Source organism: Phyllostomus discolor, chromosome 12, assembly GCF_004126475.2.
Source record: "Phyllostomus discolor isolate MPI-MPIP mPhyDis1 chromosome 12, mPhyDis1.pri.v3, whole genome shotgun sequence".
NCBI lineage: Eukaryota > Metazoa > Chordata > Mammalia > Chiroptera > Phyllostomidae > Phyllostomus > Phyllostomus discolor.
Window position 1 is genome coordinate 15,612,359 of NC_040914.2, and position 22,463 is coordinate 15,634,821.

Sequence of the window (22,463 nt, forward strand, 5' to 3'; positions counted from 1 at the left end):
CCCCTTGCCATCTGGCTCCTGCATAGCCTCAGGGAGAGCTTCCATCCCCTGGCTTTGACCACGCTTCTCCCTTGCTCTAAGCCCCCCACTGGCTGCAGGGGGAAATTCAGGAAATGTTATCCTCACTCCCAGGAGCCCTGCCACCCTCTTCACCCTCATCTTCCTCTCTCATACTTTATACATAGACCAGTCCATTGTGCACACTGTCCTTCCTACCTGGAATGCTCTCCTTTCTGCTCCTCTGCCAAGTCCTACTTGTCATTAAGGTGTCTTTTCAGAGATTCATTCCTATCAGATGCCTTCCCCAGTCTTCCTCTTTGGAGCTGCCTTAGACCCTCGTATTTCAGGCTTTATCCACTATGAGCTTCCAGTTGTCTTTCTCCAGACAAGGAGGGCAGGGCTGGGTCCGACCCATCGCTGGGTCCCTGGCTTCATCCAGCTCAGAAGAACAGGTTGTAAAGGTTTGCCACAGGTCCCTCCCTGCAGCTCTGTCTCTCACTTGTCCCTGCCACTGTCCTGCTGTCTCTCTGCCACTTCAAAAATGTTTCCTCACACCTTGTCACAGGCTGGCACACACCTCCTGCTCATCCTTCAGGACCTGGCACCCACTTTGTCCTCTATGAAGTGACCCCTGGTGTCCCAGGGCCCCAGCCGTCCAGCCACAGGTTTCTTCTCTACCGTCCAGCCCTTCCAGCACAAACACCCTCCTTATTTCCTGCCCTGATTGCTCTTGGGGCTGTGTGCATCTGGGCCCCAGTCTGTGTCCCCTGTCCAACCTAGAACTCCACAGGGGTAGGGTTCTCCAGAACCATCCAGCGTGGAAGGTTGAATTACAAATGTTGGTTGAGTCTCTAGCAAGATTACTTCTGACTCTGTGTCTCTGCTTGCATGAGCTGCTCCCTCTTCCTGGAATGCAGTTCCCTTTCCTGTCCATCTGACATGCTTCATGGCCTGTTACCAGGTTCTCCACCCTTGGGTACCAACCCCAATGTGTCCCTTCCCCAGCACTGGCTCCTCTTGTCCCTGCACATCCCTCCACCATAGGCTCAAGGCTGGCTGAGCATGGACCTGCCTCTCCCATCAGACTTGGACTCGCCTCCATGGCCCCAGTGTCCAGTGCCTGGCCAGGAACACAGGGGCATCTCAGTGAGTGACGGACACTGATGAGTCTAAACCCATGTTTGGGAATGCCCGTTCCCTACCAGCTTTGAGCTGCATTTCCAAGATCCATGTCTGAAGTGGCCTGCTGTGTGTAAAGGGAAGCTTGGAGGGTGGAGGGCTCTCCTTTCTGCTCCCACCATGACCTAGCCCCTCCCCAGAGCTGCAGGATATCTTCTCCTCCATGGCGTGCTGCACACAGCCTTGCTTTTGACCATAGTGAAAGCAGTGCAGCAATGGGCATGGGCCCAGGTCTTCCATTGGCCTTACCTCACGCCCCACCACCAGAAGAAGCCTGCCTGATAAAACAGTGGGGGGACTCAGTTAGTGTTGCTGACGCCCTCGGAGGATGGGGCCCTGTCTCACGGGGTGCGGCATGTGCCTCTAGTGCCAACTCCCCCACAACCCGCATGCGTGGATCTGAGTGGCAAAGGGCGGCAGGGGCTCCTCTCACTGTTACACCCAAACCCACATGCAGAACGTTTGCTTCCCACCCCCATGACTTCAGGTGCTGCTGGGTTGAGGGTCTGGGTTCCCTTCAGAGGACGCGGTGACAGTTCCAGCGAACTGGAAGGTCAGTCAGCCACCTGGCTATTTTGGGCTCCTCCTACCACTGAACCAGGAAGAAGGGGATTCCTCTAGTGCTGGGGTGACTGATCTCAGTCACCCAGGGAGACTAGGCTACTGGTCCACAGCAGTGCAGGAGGCCACGTCTAGAACCCAGGGACCTGTGCCAGCCAAAGTGCTCTTAGTTTAACCTGAATCAGGCTCAACATGTCCATCACCCACTGTTGATTCCCACTCCCTTCCATCTGTTCCTCTCTTTGGTAAACGGCACCACCATGTACCCTGTTCCTCTGGCCAGAACCTGGGAACTGTCTTATTTTTAATTCCCCTCCCAGCCCTCCATCAATGTATCAGTCAGCTCCACTGACAAAATCTATCCTGTTTCCAACTGTTCTCACTACCCCTGTGGCCTCCACCATCATCACACGCCTGGACTGGGGCGGTAGCCACCTAGAGGTCTTGGCTTCCATTCTTGCCACAGGAATTCTCTTCGTGTGCACAGGAAGACATGTGCAGGACTCCATTTATATGAAGCACAAAAAAGGCAACATTCTGCCCCGGCTGGTATGGCTCAGTGGATTGAGGGCTGGCCTGTGAACCAAATGGGTCGCTGGTTCAATTCCCAGTCTGGGGCACATGCCTGGGTTGTGGGCACATGACAGGCAACCACACATTGGTATCTCTCTCCTTCTCTTTCTGTTTCCCTTCCTCTCTGTCTAAAACAGTAAATAAGTGAAATCTTTAAAAAAGAAACAGGCAACATTCATCCGTGATAAGAGTCAGAGCAATGGCTACCTCCGGTGCCTCTGAAGGGCTGGGACAGAGGCTTTGGGATAGGGGCTGGAGCTGTCCTGGATCTCGAACTGGCGGTGGTTACTTGGATGTATACACCAGGGAAAATAGCGCTTTATGCATTTTACTGTATGTGTTTTATATCTTGATGAAAAAGTTACACTTAATTATATATGTATATAATTATGTATATTATAACATAGAGCATTAAACTATAATATCCATAGTGCAATATGTACATTGCATTGGATATTATATATGTACATATTGTATGCAATCACCCATAATTTTATATATATAGTCATGGTGGCCCTCTGCTACTAATCCTCATGGATTCTGTACCCGTCTTGGATCGACCAGAACAACAGAAGGAATTGGCTCGTGTGACTGCAGGGCTGGTCAGACCAGTTCCCTACTCGCAGGGCAGGCCGTCTGGAAGGGCAGGTCCCGGGCACGGGCTGACCTTGCTCTCTGTGAGCAGGTTTCTTTTCCAGGAAATGTCAGCTCTGCTCTTACGACCTGTCAGCTGATTGAATGAGGCCCGGCCAGATGATGTAGGATAATCTCCTGAGTTTAAAGTCAGCTGATCATAGGCTTTCATCACATCTACAGAACACCTTCGCAGCAACACCAAAATTACCGTTTGAATGAATAATGGCCAAGTTGACGGTCAGACTGACCACCCGAGCTTTAAACCTCCTGTGCAGTGACATGCAAGTCTGCTCCCGCTAGAAAGGTCAGCTCCTAGAAGGTTGGGACTTTTGCCTGATTTGTCCAGTGCAGTATGCCCATCAACTAGAACAGTGCCTGGCACATAGTAGGTGCTCAATAAATGTGATGTTACATGAATAATGACCAACTCAGGTTCCCTTTCTACATCAGGACATGGAGATATCTAGCGTCCTTCTCTTCTGACCTCGCAGGAGTGTGGCAGTGTTTCCGAGATGGCCTCACCCCGCAAGGCTGCCCCCTGAGGGGGAGTGAGAAGGCGTGGGGACCCCTCCTTCCTCTGCCACTCACTCTGAAATTGCTCTCTCTCTCTCTCTCTCTGTCTCTCTCTGTCTCTCTCTCTGTCTCAGGTAACTTGACTGCAAAACGGGGATGTAACTCCCCTTCACCGGCTCATTGGGTCAAGTTGGGGGGAAGGATGTGAAACAACCTTGAAAAGCATGTGTACAAGAGGATGAAGTTCATGTGCTCACATATGTGTCCTGCACACCCTGGGGTCCTTCCTACTCCAGATCTTCATCCAGGCCGTCTCCTTCACCTAGAACACCCTTCCTCCTGCTTGCATCTGCCAATGCCTTTTTATCCTTCAGGGGTTTAAGATTTACCTCCTCCAGGAAATCTTCTCCCATCTTCTCAGGCTGGAGGATTTTGCCTGGTTCAGCTTTGCCTCAAGGGTGTTTCTGCCACATTAATCAACACCCAGGTGTTTGGAAGGTGGCCTAGCCTCGTGGCTCACGAGGCTGGGAGTCACACTGCTGACTGTCCACTCACAAGCTACATGAGCTCAAGCAAGTGTCCGCACCTCTCGTTCCCTCATCTGTCAGGTGCGGATTGTGACAACAGCCCACCTATGCTGGGCGACTGTTGCGTACCAGGTACTCCATACTCAGCCCGTTGAGTCCCGACCACAACCACTGGGAAGTAGGTTTTGTCATTATCGTAGGTTTTATTTCCACTTCTGCCTTACAGGCGAGGAAACACAAGTGCAGAGAGGTTAAGTAACTTGCCCAAGGTCCCCCGCAGGCTAAAAGGTAGAGATGGGATTCAAACCCATTCAGCTTGGCTCCAGGGTTTGGGCTCCTAACTTAATGATACACTGCCTCTTGAGCCTCTAGCGATGATACTAACAAAGACATCATGTAGTTCCCTGCTGGAGCTGGCCCTAGGCTCCTGGGGGCGGGGGTGGGGAGCACAGGAAGCAAGGTCATGGGGTGCTGGGGCCTGGCTGGTGCTCAGGTTTGCTCTTCATCAGGTGCAGGAGGTGGCTGCACCTCCCTACCCTGGGATGCCGGGGACCTTGCCCAATTTCTCCCAGGCCTGCTGAGCAGGTGAGGGCAGGGTGGCCATAGGGAAGTGGGAGAGAGAGACAGACAGGAATGCACCTCTTGTGTGACATCACTTTCCACATCACAGGGGCTGAAGCAGTGATGGGGCAGGTGTGTCCTGCCCCAAGCATCCTGTTCATGAAGAGGCCGGAGGGGTTGTCTACAGGGAGAGGCAGAGGGATCCTCCCAGTGTGCCAACCAGGAGGGGAACCATAAGGAGCAGGGCTGCAATGTGGGGTCCCGTGGGAGGGGTGGCGGCTGAAGCGGTAGTGAAGGGCAGGGTTATGGAGCCCCTGTTGCAGAGGTGCCCCTCACAGCAGGAGCCCTTCAGGTCGATGTCTGTCCAGGGGCTGGTGGTGCCCATGATGGTGCAGGAGGGCCGGTGGCAGGTTCTGATGTACACGGGGACTGAGAAATTGCCTGGAGAGGGGGACGACAGAGAGGGGGACGACAGAGAGGAGGGCTCAGACGTGAAGGAGGCCAGGGCCACGACTGGGTCCGCACACTTGCCTCCAGTCTCCCCGCTTTGAGCTAGGGCCACGCCTCCGCCCTCAGTCCAGGGTCGTGCCTCGCTCAGACCAGGCTACGCCTTCTCCTTCCAGAGCTGGCCGTGCCCCCTCCTTCGGAGGAGAGCCACAGCTCTTCCTTTAGGGCCACGCCTCCCTGTCCGGCCTGCCTGGTGCCTCTACCCTCAGTCCTGCGCTGCCTCCGGGCCCTCCTCCCCTCCGAGCCCCTCACCAATGGTCATTCGGCCACTGCCCAGAAAGCAGACGCTTTGGTCCTGGTGACACTGGACCCGTCGGGACTTCTCCGGGGTGCAGTCCTCTGGCCGGGTCCCCACGCAGGAGTAGCACTCGACGCCGCTGAGCGTTGGGGGGTTGGGCGCTGGCAAGAGAGCGTAGATTCACACTCGGGTGAGGGTTCTCCGGTTGGTAGTGCGGGTTGCGCGCCGCACCAGGGCACCTGCCTCTCCCGTCCCCTCTCCGCCCGCCCACGCCCATTCCAGCCCTCCGGCATACCTGGGCTCAGGTTGGGGATGGTGTCGTGGGACATGAGGTCATCGTTGCACCAGTCGGTCTTGCAGCCTCGCACTACCGAGTAGTCAGGCGGCAGCGCGTAGTCGTTCGACAGCATCTCTCCGGTGGACGGGCCTGTCCAGCAGCCTTTCTGTACCATGGTCACCGAGGCGCGGTACCCTGTGGGCGGGAGGGGATGGGCCTGGTGCTCTGCCTCCTCCCCCGCCTTCCTCCTGCTCTCCCACCCCTCCTCTCCCTCTAACCTCCGCTCTGCACCTGTCCCCCTCTAGTCTCAAGTCTCTCCCTCCCCTCTCCTCTCCTCCTCCATCCTTCTTTCTCACTTTCCTTCTCCTTCCTGCCCTTCCCTTCCTCTCTCTCTCCCACTGGGACTCCACTTTCCAGGCCACCTCCACCCTTCAGCCCTCCCCCTCGCCTCCCCTGATCTTCCTCTTCACTGACTCTGTTCCCCCCTCTCCCACCTCCTCTTCCTGGGTCCCTGTTGCCTCCTCCTCCTTCCCCACCCCACGCCCTCGCCCACCCTTTTCTTTCTCTGTCGTCTCCTCCCTTTCCCTCACCTCCCAACTGCTTCCTTGTTCTTCCCTCCCTCTCCTACCCAATTCCACCCCCCAACCTGGCGGCCCTGCCCCTCCCTCCCTAATCTCTCATCCAGCCCACATCCTCCACCCCTTTTTCTTCTGCTCACGCTTCTCTCTCTGTGTCTTTTTTCCCCCCTGCTTCCTCACCAGTGTCCAGTGACAAGACAGCCTCAGAGCATCCAGAGGGACAGGAGATGTTGGCAAGTTTCATGCCACTGAGGTCAAAGGGCCCGAAGTAGGTGTGCTGAAAGCTGTAGCACTGCAGGGCTTGGGACTCTGAGGAGAGGAGCAGGGGTGAGGTGAGGGGAGCAGGCCAGGGATGTGCATATGACAGTCACACCAGCCCGGCTGTTCTCTGAGGGGAGACAGGCCTTGTTGCCTAGAGACAACCAGGGTCTGCTGCCACCACCGGTTATGGCTGTTTCCCTGGTGGCAGAGTAATGGCTTCTGTGCACCTGCCAGTCCAGTTTTTTCCCCCAGATTATTCCAGGTCTTGACTCTTCCAGGAAGCTCTCTGAGATTTAAATAAGGAGGAAGTGATTCACTCCTGCTCTGCCCAGCCCTATCCCGACTACACTCACGAAGATCAGTAACACTTAAAGGTCACTGATGGAAAACAGATACTACAGTACAGGCAGCGGGATGTGCAACCTTGTACTAGAAAGACACGGATACAACCAGCCCCAGCGATACACACACAGGGCACTTAAACACGGACATAAATGCAAAAGAACACAATTGACAGGCTCATGTGAATCTCACAGATGGACACGCAGGATCCTGAAGGCTGCTGGCCATTCACACGCAAAACAACTAGCACTCAGACCCTCCAATAGAAACCCCTCAGACCAAAGCACAGCACCTCACACATGCAAGATTCTACTCGGAGAAAAGTGTGTGGGTATGGGACCAATAACCCCACACGGAGACCCAGGGGCATAGGAGTCAGACCCGCAGAGAGACAAGTGCAGACCGAGTATCACAGACCCACAAGTAGAGAGACCACAGTTGTGTAGTTAGAGGTAGACAAGAAAGACCCACAAAAACATACAATTTAAAATCATAGACACAAGACACGTGGAGACATGAGACACAGGTACACACAGTGACAGATGTATATCAAAATACCCCAAGGCATGCACACAGAGATAAGTGTACGCCTACTGATCACAGAGATGCAGGAATACAAAGGGAGACACAGATGTACAAAATTAGACCTGCATCTTTTTTATTAAAAAGGTGAAAATAAGGGATAAACACCCATAAAAGCATTTGTTCCAGCACCCAGACATCAGAACCTGACACAGAGAAACACACACAAGCACAGGGACCCACAGGATAAGGTGACACACTGACACGCATACACACACCCAGGCTTATCTTTCACGGATGCGCACACATGTCAGTTTTGCACAGACATAGCTATTTCCCACCTCTCCAACTCCTTGTCTTTGTAACCACTTCAGTCCCAATGAGTATGTCCCTGTTCTTACCCAAACTGGGGGAAGGGATGGCTTGAGGATGAGACCAAGGTTCCCTGACAGTTTAGGAAAGAGCCCCCTCACTCCCCAGAAGTACCCTTGAATGGGGTCATGGGCAAGGAGGATGAGGAAGGCTGAAGCACCAGGAAGAGGGAAAATGGAGAAACTGATGGGGAAGGGAAGTGAAAAGGACACAGTCTCCAGACCTCTCCATGACCAAGACCCAGGACTGCAGGCCCCCAGCCCCTTCTCCCTCAGACCCAGGAGTCCAAGCCCCCACCAGGCCCATCCTCTCAATGGACTCAGAAGTCTGCGTACCTGTCGGGCAGAGTGCAGCCCCACAGAGGCAGAGCAGGAAGGCTCTGGGGACTCCCATTGCAGGTCCTGGAGCTGAGCAGAGACACCGTGGACAGCTCCTCTGCTCCGATGTCTGCTCTGCTGGTTGTCCGGGCCGGCTCCAGTCATCCCAGCGCCCCAGCTTGGCAGGATTCCTCCACCCCCGCCCTCCCTCTCCAGGGCTGGTCTCCTCCTAGATATTCAATGGTGAGGCCACAATGACTCCTGGGCACTGAGGAAGGAGGGGTTGGGGGCCTGAACTCCTGGTCTGAAGGAGGAGGTGGCTAGGGATTTACAATCCTTAATATTGGAGGGATCTCAGAGAGATGCAAATGAAAAACACAATGAGATACCACTTTACACCAGTCAGAATGGCCACCATAAACAAAGCAACAAACAACAAGTGTTGGAGAGGTTGTGGTGAAAAGGGGTGGTGAAAATTCCTAGTACACTGTTGGTGGGATTGCAGACTGGTACAACCACTATGGAAAACAGTATGGAATTTTCTCAGAAAACTAAAAATGGATCTGCCTTTTGACCCAGCAATTCCACTGCTAGGATTATATCCTAAGAACCCTAAAACACCAATCCAAAAGAACCTATGCACCCCAATGTTCATAGCAGCGCAATTTACAATAGCCAAGTGTTGGAAGCAACCTAGATGCCCATCAGTAAATGAATGGATCCAAAAACTATGGTACATTTACACAATGGAATTTTATGCAGCAGAAAGAAAGAAGGAGCTCCTACCCTTTGCAACAGCATGGATGCAACTGGAAAGTATTATGCTAAGTGAAATAAGCCAAGCAGTGAAAGACAAATACCATATGATCTCACCTTTGACAGGAACCTAAACAACAAAACAAAGAAACAAGCAAAATATAACTAAAGACACTGAAATAAAGAACAGACTGACAGAGTTCAGAGGGAAGAGGAGAGGGAATTTCAGGGGAATTTCAGGGGAAAAGAGGAAGGGTTTACAGGAACGAGTATAAGGACACATGGATAAAAACTAGGGGTGGGTGGAAATGGGAGTGAGGAGGGGAGGGGTGGGTTGGGATGGGAGTAAAAGATAGAAAATTGTACTGCAACAACAATTTAAATAAAAAATTTTTTTAAAGTTTTTAAAAAGTACTAAAAAAAGAAGTAGTTAGGTTTGAGTTCTGCTCAGATAACATAGATTGCTGGGAAAACTGAAAATCAACTCATAGAAGACATTGACATGGTGGCTTCATGCCTTTCAGACTTCTGAATAGTATCTTAAATTCAGAAAACGTTTTTTCTGTTGTAGTCTGGAAAATAATAATAATAATTCAATAGAATGAAACCTATTCTCTAAATATATTAAAATGTATACGATTTGGCCCTATGTTTATATGTCGACTGTGTGGTTGGTTGTGAGTTAGACTGTGTGGGTCATATATTTGACTACTCTTTGCTAGTTCTGTGACTTCAGATTAATTATCTCCATCCTTTGGCTTCCTCATTAAAATGATAAAAATAATAAAAAATATTGAAGGAATCTGCATTTTGCTCTCTTTCTACGCTGTTCCCCACACTGTGGTCTAGTCTGAGGTTGACGTGCGTGGCCTCTCTCCTCTTCCTGCACCCCAACACACATGACCCACATACTCAGACACACAGAGCCTCCAGTCCTGAGGCCACGTCTCCAGACCCACAGACACAAACATCATGTTTTCCTGGAAGCTTCTGGGACCCCCTGTATCCCCACTCACCCACCCCTACTCAGCAACAAGTACCTCTTTGTCTTCCAGCCGTGTTGACCCTGGATTGGGCTATCGTCTGTCTCCCCCATCAGGCTGTGACCTCCTCAGAGGCCTCAGGGATGTTTGCTAAGTTGTATGAATAAATGAAACAATGAACGTACAAGCAGAGAGGGAGGGTGGGAGTGACAGAGAGAGAGGAGTCCCAGAGTTACACATGTGTGTACAGATGTAAAGGTAGACACAGAGACCCACTCAGACACCTCAATGAACAGGACATGCCCACACAAGGCACTTAATAAATGTTTATTTGATTAGTAAATGAATAAATTTCAAAAATTGGATGAGATAGAAACAGGCAGACAACCAGAGGGCACAGACAGACCCACGGGGACACTCAGACCCAGGGCCGAAGGGGACACCCAGATGGGATGTCCCTGCAGGCAGTGGGAGCTGGGGCAGAGAACCCAGGTCAGCCCTCCTGACGCCCCTCGTGCTCTCGCTTGGAGGAGCTGCCTGCTGGGAGCACATCCACTCTCTGTGCTGTGGGACAGAGTTGACAACAATCTCGGTGGCCAGGACAGCCTTAACTGTCCTCTGAGCTTGACTAAATTTTACACGTTTGTTCCTCACTGTAAGTATGGCCCCCCCCCCACTTTCCTTTTCTTAGAGCATTTACTTTAGAAAACTTGTCATTGCAAATTCTATTCCTGTCCCTTTGAAATGTAGGTAAATCTCCCTGCCTCTTGCCAGTTTTACCACCCAGGAATGCCTTTCTCAGTGACCTGGGCGCCACCCCTTTGAAATGTCATCACCCAGGAAGATGGCATCCCTTCTCCCAGCTCTGCAGGAAGGTAGGAGCTGACTGACTAAGTGACAATTAGCAAACCCAGATGGCCTAATCACGGAGAAAAACATTTGCAAACTCAAGAGTGACTCAGTGAGTTGGACACATCCCGTGGACCAAGCTCCCTCTCATCATCCTCCAGATCCCTCCTTCCACTTGCCCATCCAGAGCTTAAAAACCTTTCTACCTTTTGTTTCTGTGGAGTTGAGTTCACTCACTCTCCCCTATTACATGGGCTTGAACAAAGTCTCCTGTGCTTCTTTGACTTTGTTTGGTGCAACTTTCTTTGACGGTGGACACCCAGGCTTTGTAGACACCCAGGGCTCTGGACTCTTTGGGGCATAGCCTCCCTCACCCTCAGCTTGCCAAACTCCTGCCCCTCCCATTAGGCCTCAATCGCTGCCCCTCCCAACCTGTTTTGCATCCAAATTATTATTCCTGTTTCTTTTCTCCCTGCTGCAGGCTGTCTGTCTGGGGCTGGCCACACAGGTTTTGGGTGGAGCTCAGGGACCCTGGGAAGTGGAGGTTGGCCAAGGAAGGAGACTGGGTTTTCGGAAGCCCTTGTGGAAGGTGGAGGCTTTGAAGGTGTTTATGATGGCTCCTTGATTCAGAAGTCGAGGCTTGAAGAGTCTCCAGACCAGCCCATTATTGTGTGTGTGAGTGTGTGTGTGTATGTGACCATGTGTGTGGCTGGGGGGGGGTGTGATTTTGATTTTGGTAAATTCAGGTATTTTTGGAGGCTGTGAGAAAGCAGGTAGAAAGCTCCCCATTGCAGGTAATAGTCAAGGTCGTCAAGTGGAGGCCAGTGACCTGGGTGTAGGGATTTGGGCTGGGTTCTGGCATCCACAGAGAGCCGTACAACAAGAACTCCGAGCTCCCTGTGAATCCAGAGATTCTTGTTGTTGTTGTTTTTTGGTAGACTCTTTTTAGAAATTAAACTTTAGAAATTAAGTAATTAATTAAGAGATTGGGAAAAGTGAGGATGTTTTGTCATAGCCATTAAGGTGCTATTTTAAAAACTTTTCACTGTAGATATTCTTGAGCACACACAAATACACAGCAAATAATGCACTCACCACCCAGACTCAATTTTTTATATTATATTTTATTTTAAAAATTATATTTTAGTGATTATGCTATTACAGTTGTCCTGAATTTCCCCCCTTTGCTCCTCTCCACCCAGCACCCCCACTCCCTCAGGCAATCCCACACCACTGTTTGTGTCCATAGGTCATGTATACAAGTTATCTGGCCACTCCACTTCCTGTGCTGTACTTTACGTCCCATGGTTATTCTGTAACTACCTCCTAGTACCTCTTAATTCCCTCACCTATTCATCCGTTCTCCCACAGCCCCTTTCCACCTGGCAACCAGCAAAATGCTCTCTACAGCCATGATTCCATCTCTATTCTTCTTGTTTGCTGAGTTGGTTTTTTAGATTCAGTTGTTGATAAATATGTATTTACTGCCATTTTATTGTTCATAGTTTTGATCTTTTCTTAAATAAGTCCTTTTAACATTTCCTATAATAATGGCTTGGTGATGATGAACTCCTTTAACTTGACCTTATCTAGGAAGCCCTTTATCTGTCCTTCCATTCTAAATGATAGCTTTGCTGGATAGAGTGATCTTGGATGTAGGCCCTTGCCTTTCATGACTTGGAATACTTCTTTGCAGCCCCTTCTTGCCTGCAAGATTTCTTTTGAGAAATCAGCTGATAGCCTTATGGGAACACCTTTGTAGGTAACTGCCTCCTTTTCTCTTGCTTCTCTTAGGATTCTCTCTTTATCTTTAGTCTTGGGTAACTTAATGATGATATGCCTTGGTATGTTCTTCTTTGGGTCCAACTTCTTTGGGACTTTCTGAGCTTCCTGGACTTCCTGGAAGTCTATTTCCTTTGCAAGACTGGGGAAGTTCTCCTTCATTATTTGTTCAAATAAGTTTTCAATTTCTTGCTGTTGTTCTTCTCCTCCTGGGACCCCCATAATTCGGATATTGGAATGTTTCAGGTTATCCCAGAGTTTTGTAAGTCTCTCTTCACTTTTCTGAATTCCTGTGTCTTCATTCTGTTCCGGTTGGATGTTCATTTTTTCCTTTTGTTCCAAATCACTGCTTTGAGTCCTGGTTTCCTTCCTGTCACTGTTGGTTCCCTGAATATTTTGCTTTATTTCACTTTGGGGTATCTTTCATTTGTTCTTTTTTTCATTTTTCGACCAAGCTCACTCAGATCTGTGAGCATTTTGATTACCAGGGCTTTAAATTCTCCATCAGATAGGTTGGCTATCTCCTCATCGCTTAGTTCTCTTTCTGAGGTTTTGCTGTGTTCTTTCATTTGGGCCATATTTCTTTGTCTTGGCACAGCTGATAGTCTGTAAGAGGGCGAGGTGGGGCGCTTAGATATTCACCCAGGCAGGGATACTCTCCTTGCTGGACTGCAGTGCTGCCTGTGGGGGAGGGGCCAGAGAGGGAACTGCAGCTTGCCTGCTCGTCTCTAACCCCACTTTCCAAAGGACTCTCATGTGAAAATGGGAGTTTCCCCCACCGTGGCAACCCCCCACGTAGCCCACAGTCAGCTCTGAGGCTCAGTTTCACCTTCAGCCAGCCCTGCTTGCCCAGTCTACCACCTCGCCGTGGTTTTTCTAGGTCGACCTGGTCCAGCCCAAGAGGTCTGCCGCCTTACTGGTTTGGTTGTTCTGCCTGATTTTTTCTTTAATTCCTTGGTTGTCGGAGTTTCGTGCTGTTTGATTTTCTAGTGCTTCTGGTTGTTTATTGATTTTAGATTGGTTGTTATCCTCCTTTTGGTTGTGTGAGGAAGTGAAGGGTTTCTACCTACGCCTACATCTTGGCCAGAACCTGGGCCATGTTTCTTTGTCTCTTCATTTTGGCAGCCTCTCTGCTTGTTTCTATGTATTAAGTAGAGTTGCTGTAACTCCCTGTCTTCATCCATCACATGACCTAATGTAGTAGGTGTCTTGTAGGGTCCAATAGCACAGCCTCCTTCATCACCCAAGCTGGGTACTTGAGGTGCACCCTTCATGTGGGCTGAGTATTCCTCCCTCTTGTAATTGAGCCTTGATTATTTTTGGCAGGTCGATGGGAGGGATTTACCCAGGCCAGTCAGTTGCAAGGACTGGCTGTGACCACTGACCACCAACATTTGCCCTACATGGAAAATCAGCTATGCAGGACAGTGTGCTGGTGCTCTGATGTGGTTTATAGCTGTACACTGGGTGTGCAGGCCCTGGGGCTCCCCAGGTGAAGCATGCCAAGATCAACCCCCTCCTGTGTTTTGCCTGGAGCCACCCTGCCCGAGCTATAGAACAATCTGAGACAGCTGCTACCGGTGCTGGGCTTGGAGACTCCCAGGTGAAGCCAAGTTCTCAATCTAGGCTAGCTGCTACTCGTGTCCTGCCTGGGGCCACTTAAGAGGGGTTGTGCAGGGCAGGGGCGGGGTACTGGGGACTCATTGAAGCAAGCTGTTATTTGTTGGAAAGGATTTAGGAAGTTGTGAAGCTTAATCTAAGACAAGCCTTCTCATACAGAAAAGCTACTAACAGCTGTAAGTTGGATAGGACGAAGCCTCAAGGCATTTCCAGGGCAGGGCAACCAGTGTTGGCCAGGTCGATGGTGTCTCAGATATGGTACCAGCCTGCCAGCTCTGGAACTCTGCCTGCCTTTCTGTCTGGGAGAAGGCTGTCCCCCAACTCTCACCTTGATGCCAGACACTTCAGTTCCTCTCTGTATGCCACTGGTGCCTTTCAAGCTGCTACCCTGGTGCTAGAGCTCAGAGGGAGTGAGTCTGAGTAAGTTCATATGTGCATTCTTTAAGAGGAACTGCTTGGAACTACAGAAGTTTCTTCTCCTGGCTCAGTCCATGCTGGTTTTTTGCCGCCAGAAGTTATGGGGACTTATCTTCCTGGCACCAGTACCCTGGGCTGTGACTCCTGGCTCCCAAGATTGCCCTCCTATATTTTTATCCACCACAGGTAGATGTGGGACCAGCCCATTTCATGTCTCTCTGCCCCTCCTGCCAGTCTGGGTGGATATGGTTTCTTTAATTCCATAGATATCAGACTTCCATTTAATTCCATTTCTGAAGGTTCTGAGTGATGGTTGTTCTATGATTTAATTGTAATTTTGATGTGTTTGTGTGAGGAGATGAGTCATGTTTACCTATGTCACCATCCTGACCGCAAGTCTCATTTTTTAAAATTGATTTTAGAGAGAGAGTGAAGAAGAGAGAGAGAAACATCGATTTGTTAATTCCATCTATCAATTAACTCATTGGTTGATTCTTGTATGTGCACTGACCAGGGATTGAACCCCCAATTTTGGTGTATGGGGAGGATGCTCTATCCAACTGAACTACCTGGCCAGAGCTTCGATTCAACAGTTTTTAGTGTTTTGCTGATCTTGCGCTCCTCTTCCTCCTTTTGGTGCTCATCAGGGCACTGAATTGGGTCCCTTCATTATTTTGCTCAAAATATTAATTTCCCTTAAAACATTATTTAAAACACTTTGAAAATCAGATATAAATTTGGCTTATGTTCTAAGATGCAAATCCTTATGAATGCCATGAACAATTTCTAAAAAGGTATTACCCACAACCATGAATTGTATTCTTTTTTTATTAAAGTACTGAGTTCATTTCACATGTATATTTTTGTCTCCCCACTGTTTCTAATGATCTGACCACCACCACTACTATGTCCTATCATAACGTTCCATACAGACTCAAAACCCAGCAAAGGGTGGAGTTCCACCTTTAAAAACTAAACAGGCATTTTGGGCAACACATTCTTGGCACTGGAACCTGGACAACATTTATCAGACACGGTAGGGAAAGTTCTCACTCTGTGTTGTAAAAGGGCAGCCAGATAACAACTGTTACAGAAGTGAAATAAGACAGATAATTTTAACAAACCACTTAAACTATTTTCTTAAAGAGACTTCTCTTGTGGCCAGAGATCTTGAATGGCCTCCTGCTCCGTCATCCGGAAGCAATTCTTCACATAACTGATGAACTTGGCATCCGCTGTGGGGTGTGAACTGCCCTTTTCTATACTTGTTTGCAGTTTTGCTCTAATGTCTTCTACAGAACTAGGCCCTTTTGGTGTTTTAGGAATTTTTTCCTGCTTTTTGAAGGATTCTTGACCTTTTGATCTTGGCATTGAGGGTTTTGAGTTTTTTCCATTCTGGTTTGATTTATGTACATTTTTGGCTGGAGTATTTCATATAGATTTCTTACTGGAGCTTTTTCTTCAGCTTCCTCATCCTCAAAATCATCATCTTCCTCTTCCTCCTCCGCCTCCTCTTCATCATCATCAGCTGCAAGTTTTACCTTTTTCTGTGGAAACTTGCTACCACTTTCATGGGCAGAATGCTTCCCAGACATACTTAGGAGTTTCACATCTTCCTCCTCTTCATCTTTTGACTCTGCATCTTCCCCTACAGCTATGAAGTGCTGTCCACTCATATGCTCAGGCCCTGAACCACACTTCAACCTAAGACCATGGGTGGTGTTATTTCAAAGCCACCAAGGGAAACCATTGGCTGTACAGACATTTTCAAAGTTGCCAGTGTTACTTTAATTGGCCTGCCTTCATAATTCATTGCCTCTGCTTCAACAATGTGCAATTCATCCTTGTACCAGTCCCTAAACTGACTGTTAAGATAACTGGTGCTCATTTTCATCATTATCCACCTTAAAGTGATCATCTTTGTCAGCTTTGAGTTCACAACTGAAAAGACAGTTCTGGGCTGCAGAGGGCTCATATCCACATCTGCTGGATCTTCCGTGGGTGGCAGCACGCACTCAGGTGGGAGGGAAGGTGGGTGGAGATAAACAAGTTCGGTTCCACGGAACAGACACACAGGACAGAATCCCACCAGGGCTCAAACTGAATTCTTAGCCAATGTTCTCTTTTCACATTAAACAGTCTCAGATTTATTTTTGATAAATGTGTAACAGTGGCAGGTTGTAGTGGTGGGAACTTGTAACCCACCTCACCATTCACTGACACTGTTTCTGTAAGTGCTGACTCTGACTAACATGTAGCTTGTAGATGAAGGGTATGTTTATTATAAGAGTCCTAGGAACTTGGGGTGGAGAGAAGAGATGGGGGAAAATGGAGACAACTGTAATTGAACAACAAAGTTTTTAAATTAAAAAAGTAAGAATTCTTAAAAAAATAAAAGAAGAGAGAACCCTAGGAACTGACTTCAAAAGATAAGGGCTCCGACCTTCAGACATCCCAGCTCCCCGAGATCTGCTGACCTTCTACCGTGGAAGCAGGATGACACAGAGTCAGGGTGCCGTGAACCCAGCAGTTACTAAACCAGGATGATGCATGCCAGGTCATCGCCTGTCTTATCGAAACAGACTGCTTGTCTGCATGTAGAGAACTTTTCAACCTGCTCCCTTGATCTCTAGGTTCTGTTCCCCTCTCCCTCCTTATAAAACCTCTGCACTGAGAGATGGACATGGGCTTTGAGACGTGAGTCCCCCATGTCCCTGGTGGCTGGCATCTGAATAAACCACTTTCCTTTAACATCAGCACCTGCTTCTCGAGTATTGGTTTTTGTACTGGCAGGCAGTCAGACCTGCTTTTTGTTACAAATGTGTTTTCAATATTTATTCCAACATTTATTAGGAGCTAAAGGGTAGCTGTAGAGTGTTTGTGTTTGTATATGTTTATATTTAAACATTCAGGGGTATAGAAAGAAATTTTGGCTGCTTGGTCATTATCCAGTTTAACCAATGTGCAGAACAAGGGTTTGCTCTTCTAAGAAGAGAGAAAGGGGGCAATTCAGGAGGTTTTCCGTACAGCCTCTGCCCCAGAGCCAACCACCTGCTGGAGCCTCTGTCTGGACATCCTCATCTGCCCGGTGTTTGGGTGGCCAGATGAGTCTGCTTGAATGCCTTAGAATTCTCTCAAGGGTCTTCTGATGTATTCCAGAAGCTTCCATATACCTTTCCATTTCCACACACTTAAAAAAAATACCTGATCTCTGAAATTTTTTTCCAGATTTGGTTTATGTAAGCAGTTTCCTGAGTGTGCACATCATCTGTCTCCAGTTATATCATTTACTGGACAGCAGTCCCTCCAGTTTATACATAGGAATAGGTACAATCCAGAAATCTGTCCATCCAGCAATGCTTGTTAACTGACTCATTAACTACAAACAGGTTCTGAAGCCAAAATAATTGAGAAACACTTAGTATTCCTTACTTTACCTGAAATAAGTCCATTAATCAAACATTCAATAATTGTAATGGCTTCTGTTTTTTTATGTCACCCCCTCGATGATGTCAATCTTAATGTTCTGAATAAACTTTTGCTTTTTACAAGTACCCAGAATTGTGGAATTTTCTCCTGGAACTCTGGCCACTGCCTTGCTGAAACTGAAGTGTATATATCATGCACCAATATTTTCTTTTGTTGTTTTCACATAAACACTGCTTACAACACCAATATTTCTTTTTCAGATCGGATTTTAATTTTTTTACCATTCAGTAGTGTTAAATATATTCATATTATTGTGCAGCCAATCTCTAGAACTTTTTTGTCCTGCAAAACTGAAATTGCAGACCCATTAAAAAATAACTTTCCCTATTCCCTCCCCCTAGGCCCCAGAAACCACTATCATTCTCCTTTGCGTTTCCATGAGTTTGACTATTCTAGATACCTTACATAAGTGGAATCACACAACATCTATCCTTTTATGACTAGCTTATTTCATTTAGCTGCATGTCTTCAAAGTTCATCCATGTTGTAACATATGTCAAAATGCCCTTCCTTTTAAACCTTGGATGATATTCCGTTGTATGGACATACCACATTTTTTTTATTGATTCATCCACCCACTGATGTACACATCCGTTGCTCCCACCTCTTGGCTGTTGTGCATAATGTACAATGTACATGGGTATACAAACATCTGTTCAGGACCTTGCATTTTCCAATCCTAGCTTTGCTAATGTTTGCTAATATAATCCTGATATTGCATACAATTGTGGATAAGTCCCTCACCTTCTTATTTTCACACATAGGATCAAAGCTGCCAATCTGTGTGTGGTCACTGGGAGGCAAGACTGGGGTGGAGATTAGTGTGCAGGGCTGTGGGAGGAAGCGAAGGAAGCAGGACTGGGCAGAGGGAGAAGGTGAGCTGATTCAGGCCCAAAGAGGGCTCAGTTCACCACAGCGGGGCTCGGCCTGAGAGTCGGCAGCTGAGGCCGTGCCCAAGGGGCCCACAGCCGAGAACAAATCTTGGTGGCAAACCACAGCACCTACCACACTCTACTCATTGTCCTTCTCAGTATTTCGTTCCATGTCCAGAGTTTGAAATGAAGATTAACTACAGGATCCTTTGAGGTGGAATAAAGCTGCCTGAACTGATCATTTATTCCCCAGCTGGGAGAATTTAGTGAAACAAAATTTTGGTTGTCATTGTAGTCTTTTGGAAGTTCCATGTTCTTACTGAAAGTGAATCATTTTTCAGAGTTTAAATTTGAGTTGGATATCCAAGTAATTTAAATTTTAAGAGTTTAAGTTTTAGAGTCTAATATTCGAATCAGATGGCTGGGTACCTGGATTGGCAAAAAGATTATTTAATAAAAGGCTCCTTTATTTCCCCCTCTCCTAGGCATTTCTTATAAATTTTCCTTCATGATTTCTGTGGAGGTGGAAGGTAAATTCAAATCCATCATGAACACATCTGGATTCATCTACATCCGTCTGAAACAACAGCCGTGGAAAATCCTCCCCTGCTTTATTTTTCATAACAGTTTATTCAATTACCTAATTGGTTTTGTAGTAGCTTTTTCCATTTTCTGATTATGATTATTTATCCTTTTTATACGTGTCAACTACGATTAATGTTTTATTTTAGAATTTTAACATCTTAAAATATGTATCTAACATGTCATTACCTTTTAATAATAGTTGATTTTATAGTGCTGAAATTGCTAGAGCAATAATAAACAACCTCTATAATAATATAATTAGAATATTGCATAATACTCTCTAATTTCCACCCACCTACATTCTTTGTGGATTACCGATGGTAATTGTACACTAGCTATCACCTAATGATGTGAGCCAAGTGAAAGGACATGTGATTTTAAATTCAGAATTTAGTTAATTCTGGCCTTTTACAGTAAATAATAGCAGAAAATATGACCTGCAGTATGAAATATGAATGCAGCCAATGAATGGATACTAATAGGAATTTTTTTAAAAGATGCTCTGTGTATCAGGTGGAAAAGCAGTTCCTTGTTTAGAGGCATAGGCTATTTTTAGATGATATGAGATTGACAAGGTCTTCCCATTTTCAAACCGATTTCTCTTTGGTCAGTGGAAGAGGAATGGTAGCTACCAACCCTGTTGGAATAAGACACTTGACTGCCACCTGCTGGAACACTGTTGCAATAAGTTAGAAGTCCCTACAGTCAGCAACAGAGGAACACGCTATACAAAGATATCAAAAAATTGTTTCCAAAATAATGAAGATGTCTGTGATGTGAATGGCACCTCCTTGGGTATAGTGCTCTCATGCAGTGCCCAACAAGAACAGCTGTGCATGGTGACTGTGGGAAGCCACATAGATGGGACAGACGTGGGGGGAGGATTGGCTCACGACAAAGAGGAAGAAGGAAGGCTTCTAGGAAGACAGCCACAGCCAGCAGTAGTGGGACTTGGGAATTAGATAGGATTGGATTTTAGGACTGTCTAAAGCAGGGGTCCTCAGCCCTCGGTACTGGTCGGTCTGGTCCGTGGCCTGTTAGGAACTGGCTGCACAGGAGGTGAGGGGCACGTTAGTGATCGAAGCTGCTTCTGTACTTACAGCAGCTCCCCATTTCTTGCGTTGCCACCTGAGCTCTGCCTCCTGTCAGATCATCAGCAGCAGTAGATTCTCATAGAAGAGCAAACCCTACTGTGAGCTGTGCAAGCAAGGGATCTAGGTTGCCCAGTCTTTATGAGAATCTAATGCCTGATCACTTGAGGAGACAATGAGGCTAGTGCTGGGGAGTGGCTGCAAATACAGATTTATCATTAACAGAAAGGTTTGACTGCACCAAGACCATAATAAATCAAGTGCCTGCAGACTCATATCAAATCCCTCATAGTGAGCGGCAAGTGACAACTAAGCTGCATCTGGTGGCAGGCTGTATAGTGGCAACTGAGTCGATGTACTTCAATTGTGCAGCTGCATCTGGTGGCAGGCTTTAAGTCAGAATCTGACACTTATTTTAGTTCACGCATGGCCCGTCCATTATTTTATTTATCATTTCTGTCCAGGCTTCTTTCCCACACTGCGCACTTGTCTCAGTCACAGTTTCGGTAAGCCCACAAGCTAACCCTAGCTAAAATGAGTAAAAAAACAAACATTGCTATAGGGATTCTTTGAAAAAGGGGAAAGACCCAATTATGAGACAGCGGAAGACTCTAAGACGGCCAACAAAAAGAAAGCTGCACTTAAAAGAAAATACCAAGAGTCCTACTTAAATTACGGGTTCACTGCAACAGATGATTCATATTCTCCAAGCCCACCTGCAGGGCTGCCTAAACTTGTGGTGTCTCTGGGCCACACTGGAAGAAGAGTTGTCTTGGGCCACACATTAAATACACTGTGTCATGTAATCACACACAAAAATCTCAAAATGTTTTTATTTATTTATTTATTTTTAGAGAGGGAAGGGAGGGCAATAGAGAGAGAGAAACATAAATGTGTGGTTGCTGGGGTCATGGCCTGCAACCCAGGGATGTACCCTGACTGGGAATCGAACCTGCAACACTTTGGTTTGCAGCCCAGGCTCAATCCACTGAGCTATGCCAGCCAGGGCTCAAAATGTTTTAAGTAAATTTACGATTTTGTGTTGGGCTACATTCATAGCCATCCTGAGCCACATGCAGCCCACGGGCTGCAGGTTAGACACCCCTGGAATATGTGGCGACCGGCTATCCAATGAAGCCATGAAACCTTCAAAACTGCTTCACCACATGGAGGCCAAGCACCCTGCATTAAAAGACAAGCCTTTGGAGTTTTTCAAGAGAAAAAAACGTGAACACAAAGAACAGAAGCAATTGTTGAAGGCCACCACGTCATCAAATGTGTCTGCACTGAGAGCATCGTGCTCAGTGGCTGACCGCATTGCTACCACTAAGAAGCCCTTTACTACTGGTGAAGAGTTGACCCTGCTGCTAAGGACATTTGTCACAAACTTTTACGAGAGGCTGCAGTTCAAAAGGTGGTATGTGTTCCTCTTTCGGCTAGCACCATAACTAGACAAATTGATGAAATGTCAGAGGATATTGAGGCACAACTGTTAGAGAAGATTCATGAGTCACTGTGGTGCACAATCCACGATGACGATGATGAGTCTACTGATGTTAACAACAAGGCAACAATACTTGTTTTTGTGCGATATATTTTTCAGGAGGATGTGCATGAGGATACGTTATGTGCAATTTTGTTGCCAACCAACACCACAGCTGCAGAACCATTCAAGTCTTTGAGTGATTATATATCAGGAAAGCTGAACGGGTCATTTTGTGTCGGTACATGCACAGATGGAGCAGCTGCCATGACTGCACAGCTTTCTGGTTTCTCCACTCATGTCTGAGAGGTCGCTTCCGAAGGTGAGACTCTGCACTGTGTCATCCATAGAGAGACGCTGGCTAGCTGAAAAATGTCACCTGAACTTAACATTTTGGAGGATGTAATTATAATTATCAACCACATGAAAGTGCATGCCCTTAAGTCACGTCTGTTCACACGGCTCCGTGAGGAGGCGGACGCAAAGCACACGTGTCTTCTCTCACACACAGAAGTGGGATGGCTTTCTAGAGGTAGGTCACTGGCCAGAGTTTCTGAGTTACAAGAGCCGCT

General features: G+C 47.6%; 1 protein-coding gene and 1 pseudogene across 1 annotated transcript; both read right to left on the reverse strand.

Annotated features, from left to right (window-relative positions):
- Positions 1-4,650: 4,650 nt before the first annotated feature.
- On the reverse strand, positions 4,651-8,097 carry LYPD5 (LY6/PLAUR domain containing 5). The gene is made up of 5 exons (XM_028530135.2): positions 7,983-8,097; positions 6,331-6,459; positions 5,591-5,767; positions 5,310-5,456; positions 4,651-4,991 (listed from the first exon to the last, which is right to left on the reverse strand). Exons 1-5 carry the CDS (start codon positions 8,038-8,040, stop codon positions 4,732-4,734), a joined length of 771 nt encoding a protein of 256 aa, XP_028385936.2. The 5' UTR covers positions 8,041-8,097; the 3' UTR covers positions 4,651-4,731.
- Positions 8,098-15,511: 7,414 nt separating this feature from the next.
- LOC114511440 lies at positions 15,512-16,325 on the reverse strand (annotated as a pseudogene).
- Between the last annotated feature and the right edge of the window lie 6,138 nt (positions 16,326-22,463).